We start from the raw sequence: 16573 nt of genomic DNA, 5'->3' as shown, positions 1-16573 counted from the left end.
TTTTGATTTTAATTTTTTATCTTAGTTTTGATCCTTATTTAATATTTTTGTCTCTGTTCCAAATACAATAGATGTGTTTTCAGGACAAATTTGCAAAAGATAATATACTCAGGATAAAAGGTTTTCATTTATTTGGAAAGTGGACTAAAAATATTATAAAACTACAATTATTAAAGAAATAAAGAATGTTAAGAAAACATAAAACTGACCCTTATAGAAAATGATATGTTAGGCCCAGGCCTTATAAACCTAGCCCGGTTATACACGCAAGGCCCGCCGATTGCCCCAAATTCAAGTACACATTAACACATTCATCTCCGGCCACCGCCACCGGCAACTCTTACACTCTCTTAAACCTCACACTGCTTCTTTCTCATCTCCCGACGCCGGACGACAAAGGTATGTTCTTCTTTTCATTCACTCTCTCTCCTCTGTATCCATATCAATGCTTACTCAATTCCCCTCCTTGACCTCTGTTACTTGTTCCTCGATAATCTTCTATATGCCCTTGTAAAATCTGTATGCATCATGATTATAAAGCTTCTGATTATATGCTAGTTTAGGAAAACAGCTTTAACAGCTATGCGATCTGAAATCATAGAAGCCCTTAATGGTACCAGCTGAGCTACAAAATCTATGGAAGTAAAGTTTGCAATTTTCTAGGATGAAATACGACATCTATGCTATTTCATATGATTGAATTCTGTAACTCATCATATGCAGTTTTCCGAAATGATGTTTTCCAGAGGCGCAAAACAGTCGATTGAGATTCTTTGCAGGCGATTGAACTCCCCTATACATTCCCGCTATGGTTACTCTACACAAACATGTAGAGAAAACTTGGTTTCTAAACCAAATTATGTCATCAGTCATTGTGCACTTGTGAGAAAATATTCAAGTGAAGCTTCTTCGCCTTCAGATCATATGAGCCTTATAAAGAAACTAAGAGAAAGAACCAGTGCTCCTATCAAAGAAGTCAAGTCTGCTCTTATTGATTGCAACTGGGATTTGGGTAAACATACTTTTCTTGTTTCTTTTTTTTTTCTTTATTTCCCATATTTCCTTTTGTTTTGTGTTTAATCATAGCATGGTGATTGATCGATTATGTTACAGATGCTGCTCAAAAGGAACTGAGAAAAAGGGGAATTGTTCTTGCATCAAAGAAATCATCTCGCACTGCAGCTGAAGGGTTGCTTGCTCTTGCACAGAATGATACAAAGGCTGCTGTTATTGAACTTAATTGTGAAACTGATTTTGTTGCAAGAAATGAAATATTTCAGTGCTTGGTTAGTGTCACTATAATTAGGTTTATGCTTTCATTTCAAGAATTAATCAAACATCAAGTGTGTTTTACTTTTTGCTATGAATTTAATGTGTCTGCTTTTTTTTAGGCCTTATCTTTGGCCAAGTTGGCATTATCTGCTGAAAGTTCAGGACAAGTATCTGGTGCCTTCCCTGTTGGACTCGAGAGTTTAGAGGTAAGAGATTCAAAATCCTGGTTAATTATATTTTCTTTAAAGCTTTTTCTAGATTTAAATTGTTGTTGTAGCTTATTTTTATTGGAAAATGACACATTGGCCCTATTATGTATTATGGCATTGCCCAATAGTCCCTAAAGTTTTTTCCATGCCTTTTGATGTTACAAATTGTTTATTGACCTGTCCATTTAGTCCACTTAACCTTTTTTTAACCGGTTAATAGCACCACATAAGCAAGTTAAGCTAGCTCAATTATGACTTGGACAATACGACGTCGTTTTGAACATAACCCTTAGGGAGCAAGTTAAGGACTGTTCATTGCCCTAAGTGTTTATAAAACGAATTTTGGTGCTCTAAAACGATTACAGTCACTAAGTTTCTTGCCCTAAACTCGCAAAAACATAACCTACCCTAAGTAAGACAAAATGCCTTCTGTTACGTCGCCGCGCCACAGCTGGTCCTCCGAAGATCGCCGTCACATACCAACAAATGACTGGCGAGACACATGACATCCAGATCACTCTTCTCAAACATCAGCTTAAGGTTTCCCTTATCAGGGAGGAAGTCAATGCGGACTAGTGTCAGCTAAGGGAAAGTCTTCGTTGGGAGATGGATTCCATGAATCGTGAGGTAAATGATATAAGGGTTTCTATCATCCACCTTATGATTCATGGAATCCATCTCCAGATAAAGACTTTACCTTAACTGACGTTGGTCCACATTGACTTCCTCCCTGATAAGGGAAACCTCAAGCTGATGTTTGAGAAGAGTGATCTGGATGTCATGTGGCTCGCCTGCAATAGAGTCATTCACTGGTATGTGAAGGCGATCTTTGAAAGACCAGCTGCGGCGCGGTGATGTAACAGAAGGTTTAGTAGACTAAATGGACCAAGTTGCTCCCTAAGAGCATTAGGTGTGGGCAACAAGGTGCAACACCAAGTTGTGCCACCTTACATGCCACATAAGCAAGTGGTGTTATAACACCAAGTGGGGAAATGGGCAACAAGATGCAACACCAACTTTTTGAAAATAAATATGTTTTCTTTTTTATTTTTTTTTCCCGAAATTGGTTTTTTTTTCTTTTTGCATTTTTTAATTCACTAACATGAATCTATTTTTTATAAAAAATAAAATTTCAAAAACAAAAAAAAGACATAATATTTAAAATCTAAAATTACAATTACAATTTAAAAAAAAACATAATTTTAAACCTAATGTTATAACTAAATTATCATTCAGATTGCTACTAAAACCACATAACAATCCTAATTAACCCAAATATTTCTTCCTAATTTGTTCCTTCATCACTTGTAGTACCGCTAGATCAGCAGGCGCCAAACCCTCTTCGCTCGTCCGAAGAATTGACAGCTGATGTGTTATTAGTTCCCTCTCTTTTTGCTTCTGCTTCTTCCGTGCCTGCCTTTCCAGGAACTCCAAATGACAACGTTTCAACTCATTTTTTTTCTTTTAATAATAAATTGTGCTCATCGAATTTCGCTCTCATTTCCGCTGCTTCTTTTGCTCTCGTCTCCACCTCCTCCGCATGTCTTGCAGCGCGCCTCGCTTTGTCGCGTCCGGGCGGTCGTCGTGGTGGGGATATCTCTTGGATATCATCCGGGATCTCATCGTCATCGGCGTTTAGGTCGATGTTAGGCCATGCGTCCGACACGTCGACCGAGCTAGAATTGCGAGACCTTTTGGATTGAACCTCCGACGATGTAGGCGTTTTATTCCACTTTGGATCCGCTCGCAACAATTCCCATGATTTTTCAAATTCAAAAACATGACCCATTTCAACCCGATATTGTTCCTTAGCAGATTTGAACAAATTGAAGTCGTTGGTTCCGCTTTGTTGTTGCGCCTCAAGCCGGTTGTAAATACCGTTGAATTTGCTGCACCGCTTAATTATCATACCCCATTTGCTGCTCAACATGTCATTGTTGCGATACAGATTTTTCTTTAAAATAGCGTGAAACTTTTCGAGCACCGCCCCCCAATAATCCCCTTTTTTCATTCCATTTCCGCGAAGTTCGTTTTTTGAAGTAGCACACCAAGCCGCCGTCAAAGCGTATTCCTCCTCCGGTGTCCACCATTGTGGAACGTCTGCATTTTCTGTTTCTACCGCTATTGATTTCCCTTTCCCTTTCTTACTACTTCCCGCTTCCACTTGAACTGATGATTGTGTTGTAGGCGATTGTTGGTTGGTTTTTTGTTGCATCGAACCAAAAGTAGAGAAAAAATTTTGTTGTAAATTTGGGTTTTAACCAAATTGACTTTGTTGAACGTAAGGTGAGTTGGGAAATTGCAGTGGCGGTGAAGCGGGATTGAAAGCGGCCCCTTGGTATGGGATTTGTGGTGAACCTTGAAACGATAAAAGGTTGAAATAATTTTCATACCCTGCAAATCCGAGAGGCGAGGTTGTGTTTGGGTTTTGCTCCATTTTTTGAAATTCTAAAAGAAAATATGTGTATAAGATATAGAGAGAACGGCCACGTCACCCTTGTCGTTACTCGTTTTGGCCCATACCGTTCGCTCTAAGGGTTATGTTCAAAACGGCGTATTGTCAAACTCAAATGTGAACCGAATTAAGTTGCGTCATGTTCAAAACGACGTCGTATGATCCAAGATATAACTAAGTTGGCTTAACTTGCTTATGTGGCGCTATTAACAAGTTAAAAAAGGTTAATGAGACTAAATGGATAGGTTACTAAACAATTTGTTCCCTTAAAAGGCACAAAAAAAAATTTAGAGACTGAATTAGGGGTGTTCGTTTGGATGGATCGATTTGATCCGATCCAATTAAGTAAATCCAAATCAATTTCGGTTTTCAAAATAAGGATCCGAATAGTCCAAACTAAATTCAAATCCGATCCGATCTATTTACAATTCGGTTGGATCGGTTTTTATAATTCGGTTTCAAAAACCAGAACATTTAAAAACAACATATAATTATAATATTAACTAATTTTATAGAAGAAGCAAAAACAAAATATTTGGTTGTGATTTAAAATTTATAAACAACTATTAACAAGTAAGAAGGTATATTATAGTTTAGTATTTAATAGATAAAAAACTTTTGAAGTAAAATGCATATTAATGTTTTTTATTTAGTGAATCTTTTTGAACTTACTGGAAAAGATAAATTATAAAATTAATAAATAATTATAGATATATTAAAATTAAATAATAACTTGTTATTCGGTTTTTGGATTATTCGGTTCTTAATTTATAAACCAAAACCAATCTGAAATCCAAAATAATAATTCGGTTTTGTTGAAAACCAATCCAAATATCCAAACCAAATAGTCCAATCCAAATTGTCCAATTGGACATTTCGTTTTTATCAAAAAGTAAGGCCAATGTCATAATACATAGTAGGGCCATTGTGTCATTTTCTCTTATTTTTCTTTGAGAAAATGACAACTCACTTGAGGAAATGTAAGTAAAAAGTAAGTGAGGGCAAATTTGTAGAAAGTCAGGACCCAATGAGTATTTTAATACAAGTTTGTCTTAGTAACTGTGTAGATATATCAAATTATCAATCTATTTTTTCACTCTCTATGTCTCATAAAATTGAAACATTTTGATTGACACATAGTTTTCTAGAACTATAGATGTATAAGAATATTTGTAAAATGTGTACAATACCCTCAAGTAATAATGATAATAAAGGAATCTTGTTGACTCCTATAGCATAGAACAATTAATCGATGATAATGGGCAAATAGGTAATTGTATCTTTAGAGGTAAATAGTAAATAATAAATACCACCCTTAATCTAGATATAACTATAAATGAGTGTTTCTTTTACTATTTATTTGCATAAAGAACAACTTAATACAGAAAAGTTACATACTTTTTCACAATTAGGGCTATTAAGCTATACAATTAGGATCTCAATTTTTCTGTAGGATTTGAAGATCAATATTAATCATCCAAAATTAAACGGAGAAACAACAGTTCAAAATGCAATTAAAGAAGTAGCTGCAATGATGGGCGAAAACGTAAAACTGAGAAGGGGTTTCACAATGTCCATGTCAGCACATGGTGTAATGTCTACATATCTCCACACATGCCCACAACCTGGTAACATAACATTATATTATTATTTACAAATCTTGGAAACTTAAATGTTTTTTCAAGAAAATGATTAAATGTTCTTTTTTAGGGTTGGGAAGAATTGCGGGAATTTTGTCACTTGAAGTTGAAGATGAAAAAGTTTGTTTAGATGGTGTGCAACGTGTAGGTGCTGAGCTGGCTATGCATGTGGTGGCATCAAAGCCTTTAGTTTTAACAAAAGAACTTGTTTCTAATGATGTTGTTGAAAATGAACGTGAGATTCTCAAGTCACAGGTGATTTTATTTTTTTATTTATTGAAAAAATGTAACAGTTAATAAAAAAGATCAAACCAAAAATCAAGACGTTGTAATTTGGTTTTTTGTTTTTTTTTTAAAAAAAAAAAGTGATTTGATTGGGTATTTTTATAATAGGCGGAAAGTTCTGGAAGGCCTCAGGCAGCGATAGAGAAGATGGTTGAAGGGCGATTAAGGAAATATTTTGAGGAAGTTGTTTTAATGGAGCAAAAATTTATCGTGAATGACACCATTAACGTGAAGGTATATTCTCATTTTTTTTTTAATATGAAATAATAATAGTAATAATAAATATGATGGAATTTTTTTAATTAAAGAAAAAGAAAATCTTGCAGACGCTATTAAGTGATCTATCAAAGGAAGTCGGCTCCCCTGTGAAAATTGGAAACTTTCTAAGAATGGAAGTTGGAGAAGGACTTCAAAGGTAAACATGAAAATTTTTGTCCTGTTTATGCAAAATATGTCAATTTTATATTTTTTCAATTTATGCGAAATATTTGTATTTTTCTGTTTTCACTTTGTAGAGCTGATGCACCCGAAGCTTTAGCTCAAGCTGCATGATGGTGACGTGGCGATCTCGTTTAATCTTTATTCTCTTATCTGTTATGCTAACGTGCACCTACAATTCGCACAGATTTTTGCTTCTAGAAACTGAGAATTTATATAATTTTCAAAGTCTTTAATGTATGAATACCAACAAGGTTCCAATAACCTTAAACTTGAAATTTTGTTACGAATTAAATTATAATATTCCGAATAAAACTCTGCCATGTATTAAAAAAAAAGATTTACAATCTAATGAAACTTAAGGCTGGTCAACACATTGTTGTTGACCGGGTCAGCCAAATGGTCTAGAAAGTTCTGGACGGGTCCAACACCTGTAACCAAACCCTGAATAAAATAACCCAAAATCGCCAACATCGCCAATCTACCATTCTTGATTTCCTTCAACTTCAACTCTTTCATTGACTTCTCATCTTTCCTAAACCCTAACGGGTTAAAAAACGGGCCGCCCGGGTATGTTGGGTCGCCCGACCCGGAAAACCCTTTTTCCAACCCTAGAAAGTTTTGTTTCCCCATTGACCCGGGGTTATACCAATCTTTGAATCTTCGGTGCTCTGCGAAACCCATAAGTGTCATTTCCATGAAGAATAAGGTCCACGGGTCGGCCCAATAGCTGTAGGTGCCAGCCGGCGGGATGACACCAGTTTGGAACCACGGGAGGGCGGTTTCCGGTGGGATGAGACCGAGTTTCCCGAAAATCTTGGGTGCGATGGCTCCAGCTGCACCCAACATGGCGAACCGCCCGTTGATGACTTCACCGTAGGCTAGCCATTTGGGCTCGATGAACCCACCGGTTCCTTCTGGGTCTGAGAGCCCAAGTGGGGCGAAACCCAAAATCACCGGGTAAACTGTATATTTTGAAAGTTTTAGGTAAAATAAAGATTGAAAATTTGAAATAGATTCTTAAATCTTGAGTAAATTACAAATTTTGTTTGTGTTTTACTCATTTAGAAAATGACTTCAAATTTTGTACTAAAATTGAAATTTTGAGTAAAGCACAGGGACTATATCTGTAACGAAATACAAACTTTGGGACAAAACAGTGAGAGACATTTTCAAAATCCGAGAATCCGAAACAATATGCAAACTTAAGGATGTTTTCAGGAAGATTTCAGAAAATTGATCAAACTTGCTATTTGAAAAAAGCACAAGGACCAAATTTGTAATTTTCTCTAGATTCTTTTTAAAGTAGCAAGATTGAACTAAAATAGTACCCTGCCGTCTAAGTAAGAAAGTGATTGTTTTGATGCAAACCAGAGTTGTCTGCCTGTTCCTTGCTGATATACAAACAAGTTGTCAAGTAATTATAAAATAGCAACGCACTTTTAATTTGTTAAAAAAACTAATGTGATTTTATTTATTTTTCTATTATAAAATCCTATTTTTTTTTTCTTTTTTTGTGGCGTTGTATTGTCAATGTTTTTTTAAGGCGTTGTACTTTTTAAAATCTACTAAATTGTAGGATTGTATTTTCAATTATTTTTCTTATTACGATAGTATACTTTAGAGAGACTATCCAATTATCAAAGTGAAAATTGTTGTGTGCTTAAATGGCATTGCTATGATTTGGTATATTTTTCAAGGTACAATGTTGTAATAAGAAGTGATGCTATAACAAACAAATCAACGAAAACACATTTTACATTTTACCAAATCACCTTAAGTGGGACAATTCTTGAATATACATTATGACATTGATAGGTGTGTGTGTGTGTGTGTGTGTGTGAGAGAGAGAGAGAGAGAGAGAGAGAGAGAGAGAGAGGGAGAAGAGGCAGCTTTGACAAGAAAAGAGACTTTTCTTGATGGTGTTTGAAGTGGTTTTCCGGCCAATATTTGCCTGGTGGAGTCACCGGAGGAAGTAAGAGATGATGATGAAACAAGTGCTTGTGCTGCCATTTTCTTAATTTACTTCAAGTGTAATTGGGTTCAATCCATTGGCAAACCGATTAAATATAAGGAGGGGGAGCTTGAAAATTCATGGGTACCAATGAGGATTGGACATGTGACAAGAGAGATTTCTTTTGTCCTTGTTGAACTCATTAAGGCGTGGTCCAAACAATGAAAGGTAGGGGCAAACGTAAAGAGTCCATTGTTTCAAGAAATCCAAACAAACATTTTGGGCTATGTAATATTAATATATAATCATTATTTTTTTTTTTATAAGATAAATTATAGGAAGCAAGAATGAGCCAAGTTTAGAAGCCCGAATTTAATACCTTAATGGAAGCACAAAGAAGCAATAACATACATATAATTATCGTTATTCACAAACAAAACAAAATGGATATGTGCAACCAAAATGTGGGAAATTGAATAGACAAATTGTAAACTGGTGGCCTATGAATCAATTAAGCAATGACAAAATGAATTATTTGATTGTCTTCTCAATTCCTAAGGGGGTGTGTGGGATTATTTTTTTTGGCTTTAAAGTTCTTTTTATAAAAAGAACTTTTTGTAAAATTTGAGACTAGAACTCATAGGAAATCCAATCGATTTATGGATGGAATAAGGTATGCAGTATTTACAGACAAAAATATTTAGTTATTGGGGAAAAATCAATGTACTTCTAATGTCGAATCAGGATCAACTAGGACAGAAATAAAGCATTAGATCGAACTCTTATTTGGTGTCAAGGTAATCGCGATGAATAGTCATCAACTTCACGTTTTTTTTTTTTTTTTCCCAAAAGTAGCGGTTTAAAATGTATTTGTATAGACAAAAGACAAAACCTGCCTTTAAAATGTTAAGAGGTCACAAAAGTTATGATTTCGTGACTTTTACAATCCAACTTTTTTCCCTTTGCCAAAAGTTGTTTTAAAAAAAACTTTTCAATTTCCTAAATTTCTTTTGAATTTTTTTGACTTTTTGAAAAAATAAAAAATCCAAAAGTCGTTTTTAAAGTGATCTCAAACAACCTCTAAGTGTTAATAGCTAGAATCTTATTCACTGTTCTTGTTATTATAGCATCCCTAAAGGGAAGTTTTTCAAAGTTGATGTCATAAATAATTTTTTAAGGTCATACATGTCACAAGAACTGGAGAATGGTTTGACTAATTTATACATGGATAAAGATATGTGTGAGCATGGTATGCAGTTTTGGTTAAAACTGCACTGAAACCACATAAATCGGTTTTTTAGTCTGTTAAACCGCACAATTTGATTTATGTTTTTTGTGCAGTTTACAATTTTAAATGCAATTCACTTGATTCTTATTATCATTATGATGAGATACCCATGGTATATACTTGCATTTCAGAACAATTTCACAATGAAAACAGGATGATATTACATTCATGATAGAGGATACCATTAGATCCAAAATTCACACTCAATTTTTGTTACAAACATAAACATACTTGAAAATATCCACGAGAGAGCTCTTCCATCGTAAACCCTTCTTCAACGAGCTTCATACTGAACAACTGCAGCAGATAAGAATGCAATTACACAATCAGCTCACATCAATGATCAATGCGTAATCAACCAAAAATCTAAACCTAATATCAAAAAAGAATCAATTTTTGAAGCTAGTTGTTTTCAAAATCATCGTGACATAAGAATCAAGTGAGAGAGTTAATTACTTCGACGAGTGCGCTTCTTGTAAAGAATACGATAACCACATTCTCGGCACTGAATCACATCACCGACCTTCAACGTATTCTCCTGTCCACAATCTGCATCGTGATTGTGTTTTTGTGAATGAAATTAGGAATTTTTATGCAGAAATTACGATATACGCAAACAGAATGTTGAAAGCATAACAAGAAAACTGACCTCCACATATGTAAGTGACCGGTTCTGGCTGTGGATCCATTGATTACTGCAAATCCATAATGAAAAAAGCGTTATTACGTCTTCATCGAGAGCATAAGTACAGATTTTAAGCAGCATTTCACATACCTGCTATAGCTGGTGTTAGAAAACGATATTGGCGTCAGACGAACGCTAGGGTTTTCGCCAGGAGGGTTTTGTGAATTATGTGAGGATTTTATTCGGGCCTATATAGAGTAAATTACAAGAAGCGTCCCTTTGGTATTGTCGAATTTACACGTTTAGTTACTCATTTTTATTTATTCGGTTTGAATTTTATTTATTCGGTTTGTTTTTGTTTTATTTTTTTGTTATCGTCTTTTGTTTGAATGGATCAGTTCGAACCGATTTAATTAAGTAAATTCAAATTGATTTCGGTTTTCAAAATATAGATCCAAATTGTCAAACTAAATTCAAATCCGATCCGATCCAATCCAATTACAATATTCGGTTGGATCCATTTTTACAATTCGGTTTTCAAAAATCATAACATTTTAAAATGATATATAATTATAATATTATCTAATTTTTATAGAAGAAGCAAAAACAAATTATTTAATTGTAATTTCTAATTTATAAACAACTACTAAGATGATATATTATAATTTAATATTTAAAAAATAAAACACTTTTGAAAGAAAATGCATATTATTTTTTTATTAGATGAAACCTTTTGAACTTTTTTGAAAAAAATTAATTTAATAAATTAATAAATAATTATAAATATATTAAAAATAAATAAATAATAAATTGTTATTCGGTTATTTTGGACTATTCGGTTCTTATTTTATAAACCAAAACCAATCCAAAATACTAATTCGGCATTGGTGAAATCCAATCCAAAAATCCGACTATCCGAACCAAATAGTTCAATCCAAATTATCCAATTTGATAATTCGGTTTTATCCAATGAGTGAACAACTCTAGTTCTCATCATGTAAAGAGACCATAATACCGTTTTTTATATAAAAACTATGGTTAAGTGGTTGAATGTGGAGTTTAGTGGGATGGGAGAAACTCATGTAATTGTAAGTTTATTGGGATGGAAGAGGTAAAACTCATGTAATTGTAAGTTTATTGGGATGGGAGAGGTGAAACTCATGTAATTGTAAGTTTGGTGTTTATAATAGATATCAGTTATTTTGGTTTAAGTAAATGATTTATTTCTCATGTTTACATTTTTTGTAAGGTTCACTTTTTTTTTTGGTTTCCATGTTAAATTAAAAACAAAAAAAAATATCAATGTCATATTATATAAAAACAAAATATAAGAGCTTTTTCTGAATGATGTAGATAAATAGTTTTGTTTTTATGACCTTTAAATTATTACATTTTATATCATTATTTGCTTGAAATAAAAAACAATTGTATGAAAAATACATTACCTATAACGAGAATCTATTATTATTGTATGTGTTTAACCTTAAGTATTTGTTTTTTTAATTAATTATATTAATAGGCCAAAAATGATTTATTAAGCTAAAAATTTTGTAAATAATTATAATAATATCACACGAATACATGTCTCATGTTACAATTTACATGTCTTAAACTTTGATTCTACCCACTTCCATAACCGAAACACCAAAGAAAAACACATCAATCCCCCTCTTTCCAACAACTCGTTTTATTTTGTATAGTTCCTTTTATCAGCAAAGTTGCCTTATGTTACTCTAGTAAAAATAGTATTATAATAATTTATATGAAATTATGAATAATCTCAAAATAGAATCTGGTACCAATTTCCATACAATTTCTTGTAAAAGAAAGAAAAATTCAATTTTAGTTTTCATCCATTTGACGCACAAACAGCTATCCAATCAACGGTTTAAAAAAGCATTGCATAATGAAATACTATCGAAATAATTTCCATATAAAGCTTGGATTGAAAGGATAAGCTGTGAAGCAAACAAATATGTTTCTAGTGTCTTACATTAAATCCTTAAACCTACCTATAAAAGAGTCCACGTTTGCATTATTATTGTAAAGTAGTGCTATATTATAAGAAACAAAATAAAGTTGAAAAACAGATAAAAAAAAAAAGGCGATATATTGACCATATTCATATTCATATAACTAATAACCCCATCCATCCATCCATCTTATCAATCAAACAACCACAGCTTTCATGAAAAGGGCAGTCCTTAACCTTCTTGTACCTGGAGGTTACATGAAACAAACATGGCAGAGTCAAATTACAAAAAAGCCCTTTCAAGATATTTACATTATAATTCTATTTGAAACTTTTAAAGTACATAGCTTCATTTTTATTTTTAAAATAATTTATTTATTTTAACTATTTGAAATAGGGAAAACGTTGAATTTCACCAATTTTCCGGATTTCTTAGAATGTTCATTATAGCATACATTTCAAACGACATGATTTATGTGGTAATTTATCTTTATTTGATTTAAGTAACTTCTTTTTCTATATAGGTCAATTAAAAGTTGTTTGGTTTTCTAATTATGCATAACCAACAGATTTTAAGTTTAAAAAAAATAATTACCAAATTGGCAATGATTTCAATTTTGTCCATGGTTTCTACTATGAGAGTGTCTCCCCACAAGCTTTCTACCAGATATTTGACGATCATCCTACAAAAACTCAATTAGCACTTCAAAAAAAATAATCATTTTTTTTATAAATTAAACAAAAAAAACCTTGTAAAGAGAAGCAGCAGATTCTGATTCAACAGTTTGATTGGTGTCAAGGGTTTGGAATCCATCAAGAGCATCTAGGGTTAGCTGCCACCCACAAAGAGCCAAACCACCACCACCACCGGTTGAAGTGTTGACAACACCAGCTGCAGCCACATTTCCATTCACCCATGGACAGAAAAAGTTATGATGCTTAATCGGATCAAACTCCACCCCTTCTTCAAAGTTGCTTTCTCCATTTGGTGGCCCTAAAATTAAACACAAACACAAGGGTAAAATCGTCATTTTACTCGGACTTAACAAACACAAATAGAGAACGGAATTGGAATTGGAATTGGAAATACCGATTCCGTTTGTGAATCCACATTCATCAGTAGGAGACGACTTTCCCGCTTGTGTCACCTCATCTTTAGAGGCTTCAAATCCAGAACACAAAACCGCATTACAAGAAAGCGAAATATTATTATTAATATTATTATCATTATTATTATTATTATTATTAATAATATTATTAGCCTTCTGATTCTCTCCACTTTCAACAGATTCCTCTTTCGTGGACCCCACAACCTTCGACCCACTATCCGCCCTCGACATCTGTTCCATTTCATTCTCTTCGGGAACAAAATCCGCAGCAAATTCCCCATTTTGCCCTTGGTTCTCAGTGATTTCAGCCACGGGCTCCATATCCCCAACCACACTCTCCGCCCTATTATGAACAGAAGCATCCACCCCGCCATGAATCTCCGCCTCATGACTCGCCCCCATTCCCACACTCCCCCCACTTATTCCAAAACTAACCCCACCATGAACCTCCCTCCCCCTATTCTCATTCTCTGTATTTAAAACCTCATCATCATCATTAGTACTACTCACCCCCTGCCCCCTCACCATACCTACACACGTGCTCTGTTGCACCTGATTATTACTCAAATTCAAATCTGAATAATTATTATTCTCATTCAAATCCGGACTTTTGAAATTAAAACTCACATCCTCATTATCATTATCAATATCAATATCAATATCAATATTTCCAGGATGATTCTCTACACTTTCCATTGAATCATTATCCTCATTTTGGTAAAGCGTGTCCATTGCTATAACAGATGAAGCCCGAGTTGAATTTCCAACATTTTGTTGTTGCTGGTGGGGCCCATCAACCTGAGTGGGTCCCACATTGGATTCGCGTACACGTTTGTGTTTACTGTCATTGACTTCATCTCCATCTCGGTCAATCACAACACCTTCCACACTGTCCGCTTGCATCGCGACATGTGGCGGTCGATCCACGGTGGATCCCCCTTCGTCAAGGTTTCTTTTTCGGGTGCTGGGCCCACGGGATTCGTATGAAGCTGCCCGATCACCGACCTCGCTGCCCGAAGGCTGCCCGATGGCTAAGTCTTTACCGATGTTATTCGGATCTTGGTATTGTTCGGATAGTATAGTTTTGGTTGAGATTGAGAATCCACCTCCCATTGTGAGATCTAAGTCAACACCTCCAATGTTTGACATTGACTTACCTTCACCTGTGGCTGCCACGTCATCAAGGTCAGCTACCCATCCGTTGATTCCACTTGCTGCGCTTACACCACGTGTCAGTGTCATTTTCTTGCTTGTTTCGGGAACATCGGTTGTGTTGGGGGTGAATCGGGAAGGGCGGGTGATGGTCAAAAAGTCAAAGATTCTGACTGTGGCGCCACATAAGCTGCAGTCTAAGAGAGGGGATCTTGATGTGGGAGTGGGGCCCACAAGGGGGGTTTTGAAAGAATATCCGTTTCTAGCTGATTGAGCAGAATGTTCTTCACAGTCTTGAATATTTGGAACCCAAATTGGCTCCCATCCACAAAGGCTTATCAACTTCTGAGCCTAAAAAAAGATTTCTCATTTCAGATAAGGAAAAGTAAAAACATATTTAGGTAAAAAAAAATGGAGTTGTTTGTGTATGAAACTTACACGTGAATATATGCATAAGGTGTCTTCTTTATTATTCTCAGAACCAGATGCAATGTCTGCTTTACATCCAGATTCACCAGGGGTGAAAGTGTATGATTGAACCAAAAATCGGTCAATTTCAGGGCCTCTAGAAACCCTCATTTCATCAAGTGTGGAAGAAGCAACAATTGGGAGGTAAAGAAATTGGAATAATCCATCACAACGATCTTTGTAGCCACCTATGAGAGCCGATGGAGGTGTAGGAGGAAACTGCACTAAGCTTTCAGCACAACTATTTCCTCTCCAAGGGCAAATTACTTTATGACCTTCATCAAGTTGATTGGCAAACTCTTCTCCAAGATTCTCACCTATTAGGAACATACAGTTAATTATAGCAAATTTCAAGAATACAATACATATAAGCCAAATTATAGTAGATTTCATTTCACCTTCTGTAGGAGTCCATGAATCTGGAGCAACGTATTTCAAGGTGGCACCACAAGACTCGCATTCAATCTTATCAATATCCACATTCACCCAACCTCTTCTTGCACAGGCAAGAGAACTAGCAGCCTGTATGAGAGTCATTTGATCAATAAAATGATTGTGGAACATGTTAATAAAGGAGAGAAAGGGAATTTTACACAAACCTTAGGCTTTCCAAACCAATTTGCAGGCTTAAATGTAGACAATCGCCTTAAAAGATCACCCCTTTCCCATGGTCTACATGAAGGCTGAGATGAGCCAAGAACTGAACCACATGCACTTGCACTCAATGAAATCCACATGGGTTGTGAGCCAATTCGAGATAGGGAACCTGCTTTTGACCCCTGCCCTTGACCATGACCATGACCTAACCAATCTGTACTACCAGCATTAGTGGCAACAGCAGGTGATGATGCCCCAGCAGAACTGATAAGAATTATGGATGAATTCAATGTTCAATCAATCACTTTTGGTATGGAATTTGTAACTTGTAAGTAGTCTACAACAGCCATTAAAGTATTACGGATTATTAATCATATATTTCCTTGTTCATAGCATTCAAAGATTGACTAACGAATATCAAAATGCCTCTCCGATTTTGGAATCCCGGCTTTAAATTCCAAATAGACTTCGAACTTGAGTTCCAAATACGATAATTGAGATGCACCAGAACAATATTGATGCTTGGATTCATATCCCCAAATTCAGTACGATATATTGTACGGAGTGACGCTATTGGCTATCGAAGCTAAGTAAATTGATGTAAAGGAGGTTTTGAATCAGAAAACAAAACAATTTGTAGGTGGCAGAAGAACATGGAAATCTACCCCACCTTAAAATGAAGTGCAAAAGCTACAGACTAGGGTTTTTTTCGTAATTCAACATATATTACATTTACAGCTATGTACGCGTATAGAAATGACGCGGCATTGAAGAACCCTAGCTAGGATAGAAAAGAAAAAGTCATATAAAAAGGTCTGGAAGAGCATTAAACGTTGGATGATTGATTGAAGATTTAGGGTTCGGTTTACCTGGCAGCGGGGGTGGGAGGACGAGGAGACGAATTGCGGAAGAGTAATGGATCTCCCGACGAGCTTATTCCTTCTTCCCTCATTTACTTTCTTCAGATTTTTGCTGCTTGCTACTCTCTCTGTATCTCTCTCTATCCCTCTCCTCAAACACACACACACACACACTCTCTGTGGGTGAGTGGGTCGTGGTCTCTTGCTCTGTTTTTTTTTTCACTAAAATTGATGCTTTCTGTAATTTAA

At 35.1% G+C, this 16573-nt stretch overlaps 4 protein-coding genes across 5 annotated transcripts; 1 reads left to right on the top strand and 3 right to left on the bottom strand.

Annotated features, from left to right (window-relative positions):
• The first annotated feature begins 241 nt into the window (after positions 1-241).
• LOC111889741 (elongation factor Ts, mitochondrial) lies at positions 242-6614 on the top strand. 2 transcript variants are annotated; one of them, XM_023885897.3, is made up of 10 exons: positions 286-399; positions 564-642; positions 724-1012; positions 1114-1286; positions 1392-1478; positions 5390-5564; positions 5647-5831; positions 5970-6095; positions 6188-6276; positions 6377-6614. In XM_023885897.3, the coding sequence occupies exons 2-10, from the start codon at positions 637-639 to the stop codon at positions 6411-6413; spliced, it is 1167 nt and encodes a 388-aa protein (XP_023741665.1). In that variant the 5' UTR covers positions 286-399; positions 564-636; the 3' UTR covers positions 6414-6614. The 2 variants fall into 2 exon arrangements, with proteins under 2 accessions (XP_023741667.1, XP_023741665.1); XM_023885899.3 differs by lacking the exon at positions 564-642 and having other exon boundaries at positions 242-399.
• An 8-nt stretch (positions 6615-6622) lies between these two features.
• LOC111889808 (chlorophyll a-b binding protein 8, chloroplastic) lies at positions 6623-9490 on the bottom strand. The gene is given in 4 exon segments (XM_052767201.1): positions 6623-7247; positions 7249-7264; positions 7620-7697; positions 8173-9490. Coding segments are annotated over 4 exon segments (834 nt in total). The 5' UTR covers positions 8313-9490; the 3' UTR covers positions 6623-6647.
• A 144-nt stretch (positions 9491-9634) lies between these two features.
• Positions 9635-10433, bottom strand: LOC122194389 (DNA-directed RNA polymerases II, IV and V subunit 12). The gene is made up of 4 exons (XM_023885959.3): positions 10317-10433; positions 10191-10236; positions 9998-10090; positions 9635-9838 (listed from the first exon to the last, which is right to left on the bottom strand). The coding sequence occupies exons 2-4, from the start codon at positions 10228-10230 to the stop codon at positions 9816-9818; spliced, it is 156 nt and encodes a 51-aa protein (XP_023741727.1). The 5' UTR covers positions 10231-10236; positions 10317-10433; the 3' UTR covers positions 9635-9815.
• Positions 10434-12078: 1645 nt separating this feature from the next.
• LOC111889758 (uncharacterized) lies at positions 12079-16548 on the bottom strand. The gene is made up of 8 exons (XM_023885911.2): positions 16334-16548; positions 15467-15728; positions 15266-15389; positions 14838-15184; positions 13229-14750; positions 12888-13132; positions 12734-12821; positions 12079-12385 (listed from the first exon to the last, which is right to left on the bottom strand). Exons 1-7 carry the CDS (start codon positions 16414-16416, stop codon positions 12750-12752), a joined length of 2655 nt encoding a protein of 884 aa, XP_023741679.1. The 5' UTR covers positions 16417-16548; the 3' UTR covers positions 12079-12385; positions 12734-12749.
• Between the last annotated feature and the right edge of the window lie 25 nt (positions 16549-16573).

This window comes from Lactuca sativa, chromosome 9, assembly GCF_002870075.4.
Source record: "Lactuca sativa cultivar Salinas chromosome 9, Lsat_Salinas_v11, whole genome shotgun sequence".
NCBI lineage: Eukaryota > Viridiplantae > Streptophyta > Magnoliopsida > Asterales > Asteraceae > Lactuca > Lactuca sativa.
The sequence above is the reverse complement of the archived record's forward strand: the minus strand, read 5'-3'. Positions and strand labels throughout refer to the sequence as shown.